This window comes from Mugil cephalus, chromosome 2 (genome assembly GCF_022458985.1).
Source record: "Mugil cephalus isolate CIBA_MC_2020 chromosome 2, CIBA_Mcephalus_1.1, whole genome shotgun sequence".
NCBI classification, from domain to species: Eukaryota; Metazoa; Chordata; class Actinopteri; order Mugiliformes; family Mugilidae; genus Mugil; species Mugil cephalus.
The window spans coordinates 22,531,306-22,549,504 of NC_061771.1; the positions used below are offsets into that span (position 1 = coordinate 22,531,306).

The following is an 18,199-nucleotide window of genomic DNA, read 5'->3' on the forward strand; positions in this document are numbered from 1 at the left end:
AGTGACGGGGCTATAATCAGATGGGTTATTGATTTGACTTCATTGACTTGCAGCGGGGGCAGATGTGGCTGTAGGAGTGGGGAAGTGTCTGCACTGAGCTCATCTGGGTCTCTGAGAGTTCATTAAACGGCCCGACGCTGTTCTAGTTCTCGACAAGGACTGAAACCAGATCGAAAACCGCTACTTGAATGTTGTGCACATACATTTTATAAATGCATTTCTACTCTGAGAAAAAAAGAAAAAAAAAATCCACCCTCCAGTACTGCTTTTTAAACCTACCTCATCGCCAGGCAACATGAACCCTACTTTAATAGCGCACGTCCACCTTTAATGTTTAAGGTTATAGTAGGTGCAAGTGCCAAAACGCTGCCTGAGGAGACAAATAAAACGAAGCATGCTAATAAATTCGCTCTAAGCCGGTCGCAACGTGGGGCTCACCGCTCTGAAACAGCTGCGCCAATTACAGCGATGTGCGATGACAACAGCTCAAAAAAAAAAATGGCAGGAGGCTTCTCCAGGAAATCCTATAATTGTCTAAACGATGCAGAACAGCACGTACCGGACACCCAACACATGGAATCTGCAGCCGAAGGCAGATGGCGTGGGTTTTCTTTTCTTTTACTTGGCTTATTTAACTGTTTATTAACAATAATAAAAGAATCAAACTGTTACAAATTGATGTGCCTGCACAAATCTGAGCTGCGCTAAGTACCGTAATTATGCGCTACCCTTTTGCAGAGCAGTTTGTTTGCTCTCGCTGACAACCACGCTCCCCGCAACGAGGCACATTTTTTCCACCACGACACCAGCAGCTCGTTTTGTGCTGTCGCACTTAAACGAATCCCCCATATCCTCTGTTACAAAGCCGCGCCGAGGGGCAGAAAATGACCACGCCGCTTGTTGCTCCAGCCCAAATACGGTGGCCCGTCATGTCACAGCGGCGCTTTCATCTTGGCTCCAACTGGGCCTGACAGCAGAGATATGTTCGGCTAAAGCGTCTAAAACGTGGCCAGTAAATGTCAAGCGGACGTTTTCAGCCCCTCGAGATCAAAGAGCCGCGGGCTGCCGGTGAACTTAAAGCGAGCTTCAAAATTCAAACTGTGAGAAGTCTATTGTTAAAGACATTAAAGTCTCTCTCAAGATGGCCCCGACAAAGAGAATTTTAATGTTTCTCCGCAACTACTGCATTTCGTATGACAGGGTGTATGAAATAAAAGCTGAGGCTCAACTTTTTTTTTTTTTTTCAGCTCAAATCCAAATACTTAAATTGGTGTCAACATCGCTTTCGATTACTGTCAGCTGAAGACGTATGGATGGGGCTGGTATATTTAACGGGCTGAAACCACTGCTCAGTTTGTCCAGCAACATAGAAAACATCAATAGCTGGAAAGCCTCACTTTAAAACAGTGGAACCAGAAAATTCCATTTATCACTAATTGTTTGACTACAGCCTAAGGCACAGGTCTTCAACAGGGGGCGTACTACAGTGGGGTCGCAAAATCATTGGTTGATTGGACATTTTTTGTATATTTTTGAATTTCCTCCAGAAATTTTAATTTCTTTAAATACACTTTAACATGAACCCCACATATTTTAGTAAAGGGATGAGGGATTGCTTTATAAATAGCACTAGGCCGAGATTCATATAGAACACATATAGTGAAGGGATAAATCAAGGTTATCTTTCAGTCAGCAGTCATTCAGCAATACAAGAGCTGTCTCAACAGCAAACACAGTTTCACACGGAGCTGAGCCAATCTAAGCCACCTGTACACGGTAAGCCCCGCCCCTATCGCTGCTGATCTAATCACGAGGCCGCGTATTACAGTCCCCAAGTGAAATCCACGCTGCAGAAGAGAAGCCAACAGTGCAGCTCGCTCCCATCAGCCGACTGAGGCCAAAGTGTGTGGTGATTCACTGTCCCTACTACATTTAACTGTGTTTAAAGGTAAACGTATGTATGTTTATGGCCACCTTACTGTTGCACATGTTTGGAATTACATTTCTAAATATGCATCATAGTAGATTGGGGGGTCGTTGGCCTGAAAAACCTTGAAGACCTCTGGCTTAAGGTCTGACTCTTTGCACTCTTAATATAGTAAAGTCAAACATTTATACAGCAGTACTAGTAAAGTACTAAAGAGTGGATTTTTTTTTCTTGCTAAGCACACTGATGTCAAAATCTGTCCACGACCAGACCCCTGCCTCTTCACTGTAGCGACCAGGTCTGGTGTGTGCATGGCGCACTGTAACGGTCAACGTCTGTGAGCCTGAAACCTGGTCACCATCGATTTCCTGACTCTGACTCCTAACAGCTATCTGGAGCTGATGGCTGATGGCTTATTGACTGGGTAACTCTATACAGCCGGAGCGAAGAGAGTTAAGTGGGTGAGTGAATGACAGAGTGGGTGAGTGAGGGAAAGAATAATTGAATAAGTGAAGGAGTGGAAAAAGTAGGCGAGTGTGAGGAGAAAGTCGTAAATTCTGCGGGTGTGGAAAGGCTGCAGGTGCACAGGTGAGGGTGAGGCCAGCTACAGGGTGACGTGATGTGTGTGTGTGTGTGTGTGCGTATGCATCCTGTTCGTATAGCGTGTAGCTTTAACCTAGCCAAAAACGCAGAGTGGGTGCCTGCGGCGTCAAATGTGTGCATTTCTGCGGTGTGCGTTGTGTGTGCATCTTCTGCTCTCTACGTTAAATGTGTGACTGTTAGTAAAATGCATGCCATGCATTTTATTAACGCCGCAGTATTTGTAAAGGTGAGCAGTAGCAGCAACAGTAGCAACATTAGTGAATAGTATATTAGAAGAGTGGACAGTGAGGGTGTGGGCCTCGGAACAGAAGCACTTACCAAAGGACTCTGTGGTTAAAAAAGATACAGAGAGAAAAGAAACAGCATAGACACAGCATTACAATCGGACCATTGGTTAGACAGAGGAGTTGATTTATTAGAAACAGACGTATTTTGTAATCAGAAACACACTAAATATTTGCAACTGTATTATATAGTACTTTTTTTTTTTTGAATTTGTAAAATAGCATTTTAAATGGGATCCTGAGCAGTGCACTGAGGGAAGAGCCAGATAATACAAAAACAAACAACAGCAAAAATAATAAATTCAAAAATAACAAGGATAGAAACAAATCAGTTGATATCCATAAAGAAGCCAAAGTTTAGGGGGTCCAGTCACAAGAAAAGGTTTCGGGATCCAGAGTTGGTGTCTGGAAGCAGGAAGAGGACTGAGGTGGGAGGAGGGGGGGGCTTTGTTATGCATGGTGGGATTTTTTTACACACTACTGTGGCTATCAAATACAACTGCTTGGCGCTTGGGCGGCTCACAATTTATCGCTGGCGTGTTTTGTCTTTTTCGTCAAATTATCACGTGAACGCTTTCCAAGAGAGAAAAATGGAAAAAAAAAATAAAGTTATTTGATTCTTTAGTCACAGCAGTGAGCTACATTAGAGAGGCAATTCCTTCAGTACAAACCACCATCCTCTGGTTTTCACTTTCAATTTTTTTTTTTGTCACTGAGACGTTCGCCAGATTTCAGACGAGGGACGTGGAGAGGTTACTGTGATGCTCGTTGGAAGCCGTTTTTTTTTTTTTTTTTTTAAATAAAAATATTGAACCGCTCGCGATGGTGGTTCGCACGGGAAGTCCTCAGAGAGTTTGGAGAAAAGTGGGAGATCACTTTAAGAGGCCTTGAAGATTTTTAGAAGGGTTGGAAGTCATACAACTCAGCATAGCAGTGGCGGCAGCAGCAGCAGCAGGAGCAGCAGAGAGAGGCAGCTGAAAAATACAGCCACTAACCACGGCAGGAGGAGCAATAAGAAAAACAGGGGGTGAACGAGGGCAGGAGTAATAGTAACTCTGTAGGATTAGAAAATAAAAAATGGTTTGAGGGGAGAGACGAAGGGAGGATAAGAGGGATATTGAGACGGGGGGATAAAAGCAAAAAACCCTAAGGAGGAAATAAAAGCTGGGATACAAGGTAAGACGGGGGGAAAAAAAATGCAGGGATGAAAGCGCTGGTTACCTGAGCGAAGCTGCTTGATGCGTCCATTGTTATTGGATGTGTTGACCGGCAGGAAATCCTTGAACCAGGTAATTTCTGGGTCAGGGTTGCCGCTGGCGGCACAGAGCATGGTGGCCGTCCGAGAACGCTCCACCACTTTCAGCTGGGGGCCCATGTCAATGGTGGGAAAACCCGGGGGCAGCTGGTCCTCTGGAAAAGATCAAATGATAAAAAATAAATTTAAAAAAATGAAATCTTCCAACATGGCAGGACAGAGCTGCGGGTTTAAAACCTCTTTCCCACAGCCCCGGCTGCGTCACCCACCCACGCCACCTGTTTCAAATGTTTTCATCCGAGTGGATTTAAAACGGGATGACTTTTTGACACTGTTCCACAAAGAGGATATTGCGGTAATTTTTCATGCAAGATTTAGCGATGCTGGATTTGCCAGCGTTCGGGCATTGTGTCTTCTTTCAGTGGGTTTTGTCGAGTACGCATAAATACCACTAATTACAGAGCAGCTGTTCATTAGCACGATTTATTCAGCAGATTTTGCTTTCAGTTTGGACTTCATGTACTTTTTTCTTCTTCGTTTCAAGAAGGTCCTTTGAAAGCTTACGCTTTATGTTCATATACACCAATCAGTCACAACATTATGACCACCTTTCTAATATTGCCTAGGCCTGCCTTATACCTCCACAACACTGTTCAGAAAATGGACATGGGTCTTCTGAGGGTGTCCTTTGGTGTCTGGCAACAGAATGTCGTTAGTGGGAGGTCTTTTGGTCCTATGGGTTGAGGGGAGGGGCCTCTGTGGATCATCCCACAGATACTCGATCAGTTTGGGATCTAGGTCAGGCTGCATCCTGCTGGAGATGGCTGCTGCCATCAAGGAGTGTCGTTTCTATGGTGTGGGGGTGCCTGGTCTGGTCTAGGTAGGTGCTTCATGTCTAAGTTAACATCCACATGAATGCCAAACATCGGGCTGATATTTCCGTTCTTTATTAGTATCAGTACATATATATATATATATATATATATATTTTTTTGCCGGCAACATTTACAGACAGGCACATCCACAGGTAACCCTGTGCTGCTGGAGATGCTGCAGGGCCGTGCAGCCCATACATTGGCCATTACATTGAGTTGAAAAAAAAAAAGTTTTTCTTTTGGTTATGTTCTATTTATTTTTATTTGCTCTGACCCTAAAATTCTTTCAGTTCAATAAATATTTATGTTTTTGGTCAAACTGAGACTTATAACATTTGTTACCGTTGTGTCATTTGTATCATGTAAATGGAGAAAAAGCAGGGGAGGCTCCAAAAATCATCTCAGAAATAATGGCAGCAGGTATCGGCCATTGGCCAATGCTGATGTAAAAGAAAAAAAACAGTGTCAGTATCAGACCTAAAAAGTCCATATTGGTTGATCTCTAGTCATAGTGGTTTTATTTTCTTATGCTAAGCTGCTCTAACCACCTGGTGACACGATGGTGCCAGTCTCCGCATTAAGAGACCAACATGTGTATTTCCACCATAATTCTAACTACTATTTCAGATTAACCTGAGTCTGTGTGCCTGTGTGTGGCAGAGGCCCTTACACAGCATTCAATACACGATAACATGATGCATGAAACCTGAAGAGACGTGGCTTTCTCGACCGAACTGACACCACGCAGCTTCAGTTACTACTCCAGTGTCAGAGGGTAATAATGGAAACAGGCTGGCCGAATGCAAAAGTCAAATTTGGGTCCCGTTTATTTTAAAGGCAATATATGTTTTCATCAATGAGACCAGAGGCAAGACTCCAGTAGTGAGGTTACACAGAATACGGGTTAACACCTCACTCCACCTGACAAACTTACTGAAGCTTTAGGCAAGTGCTCTTCAAACACGAATCACTTGAAAATCAAATACTGTTCAGCTGGGAATCTGTAGCAGCAGAGCTACACTTTTTGTGGTTATTTCTATTACACGGAATCCTCTTTGGAAGTTCACCAGCACCCCCCTCTTCGCATAAAATCAAATAGGCAAGCTCAATAAAGACGGATCCAGTGGGACTTGAGCTCTTCTGGGACGGCAAATCAAATGCGAATTCATAGACATCGGAGGCAATTAAATCAAACACGGAGAGTCATTCCGCCGTCTTACAGGAAATCAAAGGCAAAGGGGCCAACTTCATTCAACTGAAGTGGGAGATTTAAGAAAAGGGAGGGGGACAATGCTTTGAGGAGGCACGGGGGATCAAAGACGACTGAACTCAGGCAAACTGAAGTGATACTGAATCCACGCTGGGAATCAAATAGGTGCAGAGCAAATCACAAAAAGAAAAAAAACAACTAAAACTTTAAAACTGTGAGATTTAAGAGTCATCCATGATAAAGTGAACGATAAACACAGACAGAGAGGAAATACATCAGATAAACATGTGCTCCTGCATGTGTCTGCAACATATTTGATTTAGAAGGCAGTCTATTTTAATCCACCCCCCCACTCCCCTTTTTCTTTTTTTTTACCCAGAATCCCTTGTGACTTTATCCCTCTCCACCACGCAGAGCCTCATTAACGGGAAATCCTAGCGCTGAACCTCGCCAAGGAGATGCTAATTCTGGTACCAGCCCATCGAACCGTAGCCGATGGGTCGTGAGACGCCGGCTTCCGCGAGCACGTGTGTGGCCTTTTAACAGCTCCGGTTTCAATCAATCACAGCGGCCCGACAAATGGAAACATGGTCATAATAAACCTAAGGGAACAAAAGGAGAAGGTGTTTTGTGTTGCACGTGCGCGTCTGTATGGGCGGCTGATGAAGGAGGGAGAGGGGGGGCAGACGAAAACTGATAACAACAATGGAGCGCGATACATAAAGAGTGATGGAAGGCAAAACAGAGGGAAAAAGAAAAGAATAGAAAGGGAGAGATGGAGAGAGACACAGCGCAAGGGACCTATACGGCATAACAATCCTGATTCTCTCCGCTTTCATTATGCAAACGCTTACTTCAAAGCCAGCCCCTTGTAGGCTGGGATAATGCATTCCATTTCATCTACCTGGGGTGGGACGCAGCACTGAGCGCTGAGGATGCACGGTTAGACAGCTAGTCCCTGACATCATGCATTCCTCTGCGCCCCCCTCCTTTTTTTTTTTTTTTTTGGGCAACCGCTCGGCACGTGCAAGAAAAAAAACAAACAAACAAAAAAAAAGTTGCAGTCTGCTGTTAGCACACACACATGCACACACAGGCTGCATGCACGATATACACTCATCCGGAACTATTTTTAAAATGTAGATTTATGACAAGTTGCCCTGATGTAAGTGGAAGATTTTTTGTGGTATTAGTGCACGCACCGGCGTCCCGCCATCCATCACGGGGACAGGTGCAAGCAACACCAAAGTGTGCTGTTCCTGCATGAATGCGAGTGCGGGTGCATGCATGCGTGTGTTTGTGGGACGTCGGTGCTGTACAGTAACAGCTAAGCGCCCCCTCCCTCCCCTCCTCTCCTCCCCCCTCCCTTCAGGGCAGGACAGATGCGTAACCCTACACTCCCTTGTTGACACAGCCCTCCACACATCGCACTGTTTCGTTTGGACGCGCTCCCACCGCCCCGTTTCCACTGTGAGCGATCCAGATAATTTCACAGCTCGCAGAAAAGCGCGGCCTCGCAATCATGGGAACCGCTGCGCGAACACTGTCCTCTTTATGCGGGATCCCGGAATGAAATCCACACACGCAGCTGGATGGGTTCGTCATGTGTAAATCTGGAAGGCTGCAAGCGGAGTCTGCTCTCTGAATCATGGGAACCGGAGAATGAGCTGGCTGCTGCATCCCAAACCCCAAGTGTAATGTGTGCACCTGCAAATGAACCCGTTTCTGTCATTCGTGACTGACTGGGGGGGCAGGAGAAGGATTATAATACAATTAATGCCTGTCTGCATTATTCAGCTGTTTTGTGCTATAAAAGGCATCTAATCTCAAACCCACTGCACTAATAAGAGCCAGTACTAATTAAACCTTCTATATACTGTGTATGAGGACAGGGCGGAACAGGAACTTATATAAAGAGGTGGGTAATGAAGTTACATTTTACCACACTTTCTACATTTACTTGAGTGAATTTGTAAACTTTACTCTTACTCTGCTACGTTGGGCTGCACGACTTGTTCCTTTTCTTTTTTTATACCATTTATTCTACGTTTTAGATATAGTTTGTTTTTGCAAGAGGTTTGGCACTAGCGGACCTACCACATGACTTGTGTTTCACCAATCAGACGTAGCCGTGCAGTCACATGACCACACACAAACCGTGACAACTTAGCAGCACCGACTTCACACATAGCAGACGGGGAAACAAAACACATGAAAAAAAGGCAGAGGCAACTGTCTCCAGGGCTGGAGAGGATGAAAACCTTCGGCCATGAAAGTGGGATTTGGAAATTTGTGCTTCTTGTGCCCTAATTTGTTATTTTTGCAATTTTCTTTTCTTTTTACACATTTTTTGGAAATACCAGAATTTGCACATTATTTTATATTATTGTCTGTCTGGTCTGGAAGAGGAAGAGGACACCAGTGGAGCCCATCACCATCCAGGGTCTGGGGGTAGAAGAAGTGGACCACTACAAGTAGCTGAGAGTCCATGTGAACCGCAGACTGGAAGAAGAAGCTCCCGAGTAGACACTACTACTTCCCGAGGACGTGCAGGTCTTTCAGTGTATGCAGCAGGCTGCTGGAGACTGTCTACCAGTCTGGTGTTTGCTGTGGTTTGTGGGGGGAGAAGTACCAGCGAAAAGGACATAAGTCAGTTTGACAAATTGATCCGAAAGGCTGGTCGCGTGGACGGCAGAGAAGTGGAGAGTTTTGTGTCAGTGAAGGGGCAGGAGGACACTGGACAAACTGCTCTCCATCATGGACGATCCGTCACACCCACTTCCACCGGAGTATAGAGGAGCAGCCGAGCTCATTTTCCAACAGACTGATTCAGCTCCACACTGAATGCTATAGAGCATCATCCACACTACTGTCAATCCGGCTGCACAATAACACCATGTTAATAATGCTAGTGCATATTTTGCACCTTATTACTTCTAATTATTCCCATGTAGATCACACATATATATATATATATATGTGTGTGTCTGTGTGTGTGTCTCCATTTCTTGTACATTTATTCATATGCAAATTATTTGCCTATACTATTTTATTTATTTATTTTAAGTTTTATTATTTTCTTTTCTTTTATCTTTTAACCCTCTTCACCTATTTTTGTTTGAGTCATTTTTCGGATTTACTTCCACTCAAGTTATATTATTTTGACGTTGCTCTTACTTGAGAACAATTTTAGCCTACACGTGACCCACCTCACTTTCATGCATCTTAGATTCATAGAACTACATTTGTATTGGCCATAGTGGAATTTATTTATTATTTGTTAAAAACGGGCGACAAAGTTGAACATTCATATGTTTCTCCCCCACAGGTTAGAGACGTACCTTCTAGCTCAAACTAAATTGGGCTTTTTTCAACATTTTACTGCTCTATCTTGGGTTTGATCTCAGCCTGCTGTTGTTCACGCGTTACACTGTCCTTGGTCAACACGCAGAACTCCTTCCATTGTGTGTGTGTGTGTGTGTGTGCGTGCGTGTGTGTGAATGAGATAGAAAAATAAGATCGAAAAGTGCCATGAAATCAGACTTCCCTGTGGCCTTGTCATGGATAATTCTTTTTTTAAATCAAGCCTTATTGTTGGCAGACAAAGCCCTCGATGACAAAATGTGAGATGTCCTTACAGATACAGATTCAAGTAATGAATTTTTTTTTTTTTTTGGACTCGCACATTCATCCATTCTTACAACTTGACTTTCTTGAGCCATGAATTACAGAGCATGTGACTGCACAGTTTATACCAAAGCATATAATTGTTCTCTCAGCTTCATTATTATTTCAGCCATTGCCAATCACAGTCATTTTACTGGAAGCCAAGATTTCAATTAGCCGGGCTCTAATTCTCAGTAATTAAGCCGGCTGACCTTAACACCGGATCCCTCCTGTCAAGACAGTCAGTCAGTCACTCGAGCTGTGTCTTTAGAGAGCCGAGAAGGGGGGGGGGGGTCATGACTGACAACGCTGTGGGTCTGACTGCGCGTTTGTGTGGGTGCAACACCGTTGTGTGTGTGTGTTTTGTACCTGACATTTGGACTGACAGTCTATCAGGGACTATTAGCTGCTCCCAGGCGGCTTCTTATTCACCCGCAACACAATGACTCCTCAGAGGAACAGAAAGAGGCTAATCACTACATAAAAGCTGACCGTCTTAGATTGAGGATGTACGTTTGTGTGTGTATTGACAGTGGGTATGTCCTTAAGTGGTTACGCTCCCTTTAAAGTAAAAGACCGGGGATGAGCGTATTGGAGCGTCCGTCAGGAGAGAAATCAAAAATAGACGCCAAAAAAAAAAACAGCACATGCAGCAGCCGCACACACGTACATAGACAAATACACACATGAAGACGCGTACAAAGACAAGAAAAATTCTGGGTGGATGGAGCGGAACGGAACAGCGCAGACGATGCAAAGAGTGGTCCGATGTGAATAATTTAGAGGTTGCTGTGTAGCCGACCTAAGAGCATGTGGAGAGACTGGGAGGACGAAAGAGACGCTGGGAAGAGTAGAAAATCAGAGAAGAGGCAAAGAAGGAAATAAAAAGTAAGAGGGCTTTGGAAAGAAAAGACAAAAACCACGGACAAGATGGAAAATCAAGAGACTTGAGGAGGAGCTGCTATTACAGCTTGGAGAGACAGGAAGGAAATATACGAGACGGCAGAACAATAGGCTGCACAATGTTTCCCCATGAGCATGTACTGTAAAAGCAGGCGATGTGATTATCTACACTTGAGCAACTTCACTCACTAAGACACTCTTGAGCTTGAGACTACCGGTACATAATGTTCTCCTAATGGACTCCACTAAAACTAACATGGCTATCTGCATTAATGGACTCTTGCTAACGCTAAGCCATTCACCGCAGGTGGATCCAGGCTTACGCTCACATATAAATCCTCACATTTGAAGAAACATCCCTCAAGTCTCCGATTTCCTTCCGCGCAAACGGTTACTAAGTTTCAAGGATGGAAGGAGGAAAGCGACAGAACAATATTAACATTTGATGTGCGTGCATTGTGGTACTGGATGATGTGGCACTCATTGGAATACTTGGAAATTCAAACTGTCTACCATAGAGTGTTATTGTAGGGCATATGAAGGCTCTTTTACTTTTGTTATTTTTTTCAAAATTCATATACTGCACACATGCAGCAAATGAAGAAGAATTTATCCGAATCCTATATTGTATTGTTGCTTTTTTTGAACAGTCCAACGTCCATTGAATATGTGGACGCTGCAAAGGTTACGTGTCTTCGTAAATAAGACCCAATTAAACAAGTACTCACAAAGAGCAGCGTAGGACAACACCAATTTCCTGTGCATTTGCAAGTTTTGAGCAGGTTGGTTCTGTGCATGTAGACGAATAAAACTAAAAACCATTAAATGAGTGTTGGCAACATCCTGGAGAAAATAATACACCGCCATTTCCAGTTACGTTGAGTCCAAATCATACTCAACACACTATGTATTTGCATTACTGGCAGGATATAATAATACACTAGCCCGGCCAAAAAAACGTCGCCACCTGGATTTAACTAATAATTACTTCATGGCCGATTATCGTTCAGCTGTCAACAAGCTATTTAACCCCAACTGATGCAATGAGTAGCTTCTCATTTGTTAAAAAACCATGTCGAAAAACACATTCCGTTGTCGTGGAAAAGATGTTGGTCTGTTTGAGAAGGATCAGATCATTGGCTGCATCAAGCAGAGAAAACGTCTAAGGAGACTGAAGCAGAAACTACTAAAGTTGGGCTAAGAACTGTCCAGCACATTACTAAAAACTGGAAGGATAGTTTCCTTAAACGCTTGGTGAAACCAAATCGAAGAAAAACACCAGCAGAACTCAAGGCTATGTTTAATAGTCAAAGTGTGAATGTGAAGGGAACTCAAGGGATTGGGAGTGAACAGCTGTGTAGCCTTAAGAAAACCACTAATCAGTGAGACTAACCGGAAAAAAAAAAAAAAAAAAAAAAAATGAGGCATAACGATTGCACATTGGAGAAACAGAAGAAGGTCATGTGTTCTAATGAGTCCAGATTTACCCTGTTCTAGGGTGATGGGGCATCAGGGTAAGAAGAGAGGCAGATGAAGTGATGCCCCCATCATGCCTAGTGTCTACTGTACCAGCCTGCTATGAATTGGGGTTGCTGCAGGTCTAGGTTCAGCAACATTATGACCAAATAACGAGGTCAGCTGACTACCTGAATATACTGAATAACCAGGTTATTACATCAATAGAGCTTTTCTTCCCTGATGGCACGGGCATATTCCAAGACGACAATGTCATGGGGCTCAAATAGTGAAAGAGTGGTTCAGGGAGCATGAGACATCATTTTCACACCCCATTCAGAATCTTTGGGATGTGCTGGAGGAGGCTTTGCACAGTGGTCAGGCTTTCCCATCATCATCAATACCAGATCTTGGTGAAGAATGAATGCAACACTGGGTGGAAATAAATCTTGTGACAGGATCGAAACAGTGCCACAGTGAATGCTGCTGTAAAGAAAGCTAAAGGCGGTCCATTGAAATATCAGAGAGTGTGACCTTTTTTTTGTGGTGGCGACTTCTTTTATATATATGTTTTATTGTTTTTATATATATATAGTATAAGCACACATTTCTATATAAGTTATACATTGATCAAATTACCTTTTATGTTGAATAGTATCATTACGTAAAAATTAGAAATCCTTTCTTGATGAATCTAATTCAAAGTTAAAATGTTTAACTGTCAGAAAATGTTTGACTAAAGGCTTTTAAAGAGTCATTATTATAATGATTAAATAATGTATTGAACTATAACGCACTCATGCCTATTGTGTAAACCATTAATACAAGATTCATGACATTATTATAATTTAATCAGCAAACACAATCAATAAATAATGATGATACTTTGCATTTCATATATGTGCTGTGGCTAATTTATAATTTGTTTATATGCTAGTAATTGATGCCATATTGCATTGCACTAATGACTATTACAGTATTGTGTCATTTAGTGTCATACAAACTGTTTGTTAACTGTATATAGGCCCCTTCATGGTCTACGTCGCTCTGATGTCACAAAGTTAACTGGAGGCAAAACAGAGGGAAGCCAGAGGCGAACAATGTTCATCAGTTTCAGCCTGGATAACGTTATGGGTAAGAATAAACCATGACTGAAATTACGTTAAGTTAATCCTTATTTAGGGGATTCTTGTTACATGTTCATGCTAATGCCAACTGCTAACTGGTAACGCTATGTTAGTTACGTGTTTTAGGGTTGTCCAAGCAGAAGTTGCCTTTACTATGCCACCCTCCACAGCTGTTCCACTTACTTCTGGTAATATCTTTGTAGGAGAGGCTTCATTTGATAAAGACAAACCAGACTTCGTCCCCTCTGTGTTCTCATGTGGTCAAATCGTCCATAGGGGTCGATGAATATAGTCCTATCAGTCAGAGTCAACTTTTTAAAATAACACTTACGGTCTTGGGGAGTGAGTGTATTAGCATATTCTCTAAAATATGTTTTCAACAACCATTTGTGCCAAAACAGTCCATTGAAATGTGCTAACTCTGGGTTACAGGCTTTAGTGTTTGAGATGTTTGGCCTCCAGTTAAGCCCCGCCCCTCAGAAAATGTCACATTGTTTACAAACCGTGAAGGGGTCTATTAACATGAGCTAAATAAAGTGTGAGACAGCTAAACAGAGAGAGGTTGAACATGCGTTCGCGCACTGACCTCGTAACACATTGAGTCTGGTGGAGGCAGTAATCTCTCCTGCTGAGTTGGAGGCGTGACACTCATAAATTGCCTCGTCTCTGGGGGTCCTCAGCGGCTGGATCCTCAGGACTGAGCCGGATCCGTCGTCAAACTCTATTACCTATTAGGATGACAGAAGTTATGGATCAGTCTCTCTTGCTTTGAAACTCGACATGCAGTCATCCACAAACTATGCTATATTGTGATTACGGAGGAACACTGAATCCAAGAGTAACACACACATTATAATTATTAGAAAAAAAAGCGGTAGAAAGTATTTCCCTTGACTATGTCTCTTGTCCTTTCTGCATCCGTAATATCTTTGGATTTTTCCAAACGACTGGATTGTACACCAGACGTGCCCGAGCATAAGTTTAATATGAGCATGTAGGAATTGATCTGGATTCTGAATTTTGGGAAGGCTTCCACAGACGGAAATCCAATAAAAATAAATCCCAGCACAAGTCTGACCGACAGGGCAGGAAGGAGAAAAACACAGCTCGAGTTTATATAGTCTGGATTAAAAAAAAAAAAAAAAATCTCCCCGAGTGATTTAATCACAAACAGGAAGACACTGAGATGAACTTAAACCTGGGAGGAAGCTCGACTTATTAAAGTGGAAAAGCACCCTGAGCTCAGAGTGACACTGATGCAGCAGCAGCAGCTGGCCTGATTCAACATATCCATCTAGGAGTGACTTGTGAGGTGGGGACAGGAATCAAAGGTTAGAGCCTCCAGGAAAACTAATAAGTCTGATCATATAAGAATCTCATATAGTGCAGCCTGAGGCATCATCTGATATATGGAAGACTTGGCGGAGATCACGTTTCACATACCTGTATAACCTTTGAAGTACAGATGAACAAAGGCAGATTAAATTCTTAAAGGTATGAGTTTAGATCTACTATATATGCAAACTGTCCACGTGTCTATTCTCTCATACATCAAAGCACCACTCTTAATACTGAGTTAAATGTCAGCTTTCTCCCAGCAGGCACTATGATTTGCTGTCAAAGGAAAAGCACGGGTGTATCTCTAATAACAGAAATGATATTTATGTTGTATTTTGACAAGCCGTCTGACTATGTACAATACCACGACTCTGACTGAAATGTAAACATATGACAGCTTATTGGCATTAGTAAATGTTTTTATCTATTTGTGGAACATTTGGGTGTGTAACAAGTCAGAAGAAATGCGAAAAATGTTTTTGCGCTTTCATTTTCTCATTGGTTTTTCCATTTAGTATCATATTAGACAAAAGATGAGAGCAAATCGAAAAGGCAACATTTTCATTGTGCGCTGGAAAGGTTGGAGGAATTGGTTTGAAATTTTGGAAATATACAGAAGCACAATGCTGCCACGCTAGAACGGTATCACATATTTTTATTGTTTATTTCAGGCCATCGGACCATTATTTTTTGTGGCATTATGCTGAATATGAATGCGAAAGTGCATATTCACTTTGTGATATTCGCCATGAGAATCCATGGAAATTAGGAACAGGATGTTGTTCCGTTAGCACTGTTGATCCTGGAAGTTCAAAGACCAGAGGAAACTCTCAAATTCGCCTGTAAACATGAAGCCTGTGCCCAGTTGGCTGTACTTGAACCTGGCTATGCCCAAAGACAAATGATGTACCAGCTCTTAAGTTAACTAATGAACATTTTAGATCTGGTTTGTTTAATCGACACAAGAAACAAAGTGTAAAAGTGACACACTGTCTCTCTTCACTAACAACAGCAGCATCCTGTGCCATTATACTGCCAACACCACCACCAGCACCGGGCCAAATGTGTCTCTTCTGGGTGATGCCAGTTCCCACTTTAGTTTGCATGAGAAGAAGTTGTCAGAAGGTTCACTTCGTACCTCAAATCTCTGGTTGCTGACTTTTTTGCCTTTCTTGTTCCAGACGATCTTGGGCTGGGGATCGCCTGAGGCCTGGCACACGAAGGAGGCCACTCCCCCCTGGACTCCTGTTTGGTCTTCTGGGGTTCTTGTGAATCTGGGGGGCGCTGTGTGGAGAGATGCATTTAAAAGGGTCAAAGGTCAGGCTCACACTGGCAGTGATAGTTTGTCTGTGTGCAGATGAACATTAGTAAACTGGTAGGAGCTGTGCTGGACAGTTAACACAACCGCCTTATGACAAGCATTTGCACTTCCATTACTACTGTAATAATAGCCATTCACACACACACGCGCGCACACACATGTTCTTTCGTGGATTATTGTGTCTGAATGTCCTTCAGCACTGGAACATCACTTAATATGCCGCTGTAATCGTCCACTCATACCACAGTAACTGCTGTGTTTGACGACCGTTGACTAAGACAGAAACATGTTCGTAACATGGCATTCACTATCCAGTTATTTCGTGTCCACTTCTTAGACCATAACTCTTCAACAGGGGGTCCATTACCCCCAAGGGCCCCGCAAAACCTTGGTTGATTAGACATTTTTTTATATGTTTTTCCTCACAAATTGCTTTAAATACACATTTAATAATTTAATACACATACACAGCATGGAAGCAACATATTTTAGTGAAGGGATAAATGGAGGCAGAAGACGTTATCTTTCAGTCAGCTCATTCAGCGACACAGGACCTGTCAATCAAAGCCTCCTGTACACAGTAGGCCCCGCCCCTATCGCTGCTGAGCCAATTACACGCCGACTCCATCGGGTTCCCCCGCAATTGGCCGAGAGCCTATTCAGTGCCCAGGTGAAATCCCAGAGGCGCGCTGCAATAGCAGCAGAAAAGAAGCTAACAATGTAGCTCGCTCCCATCAACATCCGTTCATCCAAAGTTAGATGAGTTGTGTGCTTCTCCTCAGGGTCAGACTCCTCAATAATGTGGGAGTATGTGCGCCATCGCATGGTTTGGTGATTCACTGTCCCTGCTACATTAGCTATGTTTAAAGTTAGTTAAAACCTGAATCTGTCAATCATTTTCTTTATCTGTCAGTTATTTACACCCTACTGTTGCACATGTTTGAAATAAGAAAATGACGTAAATGATGTAAATTTATTTAGCTTAATGTAGAACATATAGTGGGTAAGGGGGTCCCTACTTACTTAATCTTGTTATTAGTTTGGGGGTCCTCTGTCTTAGAATAGGTGTTCACCTACAGAAACAACTTTTGGTTCAGACGTGCATGCGGGCGGCTTTGTATTTGTGTGTGTGTCATTTCGTCCGCACACGTGAGTGCACGTTCCACCATGTTTCTACCCTCTGTCCCCGTACCACCAAAGAAGCTTAATATTTCTGTGCCATAAAGGATTTATGAAGACTTACTCCTGACATGACCACTAAAGCCCCTCGTTCCGGGGGACGCCAACAATATCATAACCACAGCCTCCGCTGGATTGTGACATCACGACATCAAAAAGATTCGGCACGTCAGTCACGGCACGTCACCACCAGCTCGCCTAATGGCATTCCAGCCAAACCAGAAAATCCCTACTTAAGGGCTTACCGCCAACCGCCCCGACAAAGGGAGAGAAATTGCTTTTTGCTGTTTAAAAGGAGGGAGGGAGAACGGGAGAAAAACTAAGCTTTTCAGAGAACGGTGGAAATAGAGAGAGAGAGAGAGATGGGTGCCAGCATTGAACGAGCGGGGAGAAATGCACAGAAGAGCAAGTGAGATAAAAGGAACGAGTGAGAGAGACAGATGGAGAGCAGTGGAGGGAGAGAGGAAGATGAGCAGGAGGTGGATGCGAGAGAAGACGAGAGAGGGAGACACAGAGGGTGAGATGGGGAGCGAATGAGCCAGATGTACTGGCAAACACAGGCAGAGCCTCAAGCTGCCCAATCACCTCCACACCTCACTGGCTCCCAGCCAGATCTCCCTCAGCAACTCAACAAAACTGTGTGTGTCTCTCTGTGTGTGTGTCTGTGTGTGTGTATGTGTGGGCTTTTCTTTGTCATCCTCACGTATTCGGCTTTACACGAACCTCACCTGCATGTGCACGGGCAGCTGTGTTATGTTATGTTTATTTTATTCGATATGGACATCACAAATACATTGGGACACACACTTTGCTTGGGTGTATGTGGGTCAGTATATAAGATATATCCATGGGATATAGTTTAATTAACCCGTTAAGACCCAAACAACTGACTGTGCATAAAAAAAAAAAAAAGCTTGCTGTATTTGAATTACCGTAACTCGCCGATGGACAAAATTCAAAGTGTGGCTGAACACTTGGAAGTTGCTCTTTCTGGAAAAAAAAAAGCTGCCATTACGGTAATGATGACGCACACGCGCTGCTGTCGGCAGCGGTGGA

General features: G+C 43.3%; 1 protein-coding gene across 21 annotated transcripts in view; it reads right to left on the reverse strand.

The window, feature by feature from the left end:
• ptprdb (protein tyrosine phosphatase receptor type Db) overlaps positions 1 to 18,199 on the reverse strand; it is a 162,839-nt gene that overhangs the window by 45,336 nt on the left and 99,304 nt on the right. For 12 of the 21 annotated variants that reach the window (XM_047577714.1, XM_047577704.1, XM_047577713.1 and 9 more), the window contains exons 7-9: positions 15,782 to 15,927; positions 13,892 to 14,033; positions 4,036 to 4,224 (exon numbers count right to left, since the gene is read on the reverse strand). In XM_047577714.1, the coding sequence (XP_047433670.1) occupies positions 4,036 to 4,224; positions 13,892 to 14,033; positions 15,782 to 15,927 (477 nt within the window). Of the gene's footprint in view, positions 1 to 2,848; positions 2,858 to 4,035; positions 4,225 to 13,891; positions 14,034 to 15,781; positions 15,928 to 18,199 lie in introns of all 21 variants that reach the window. The other 9 variants (XM_047577708.1, XM_047577699.1, XM_047577710.1 and 6 more) reach the window with 1 other exon arrangement.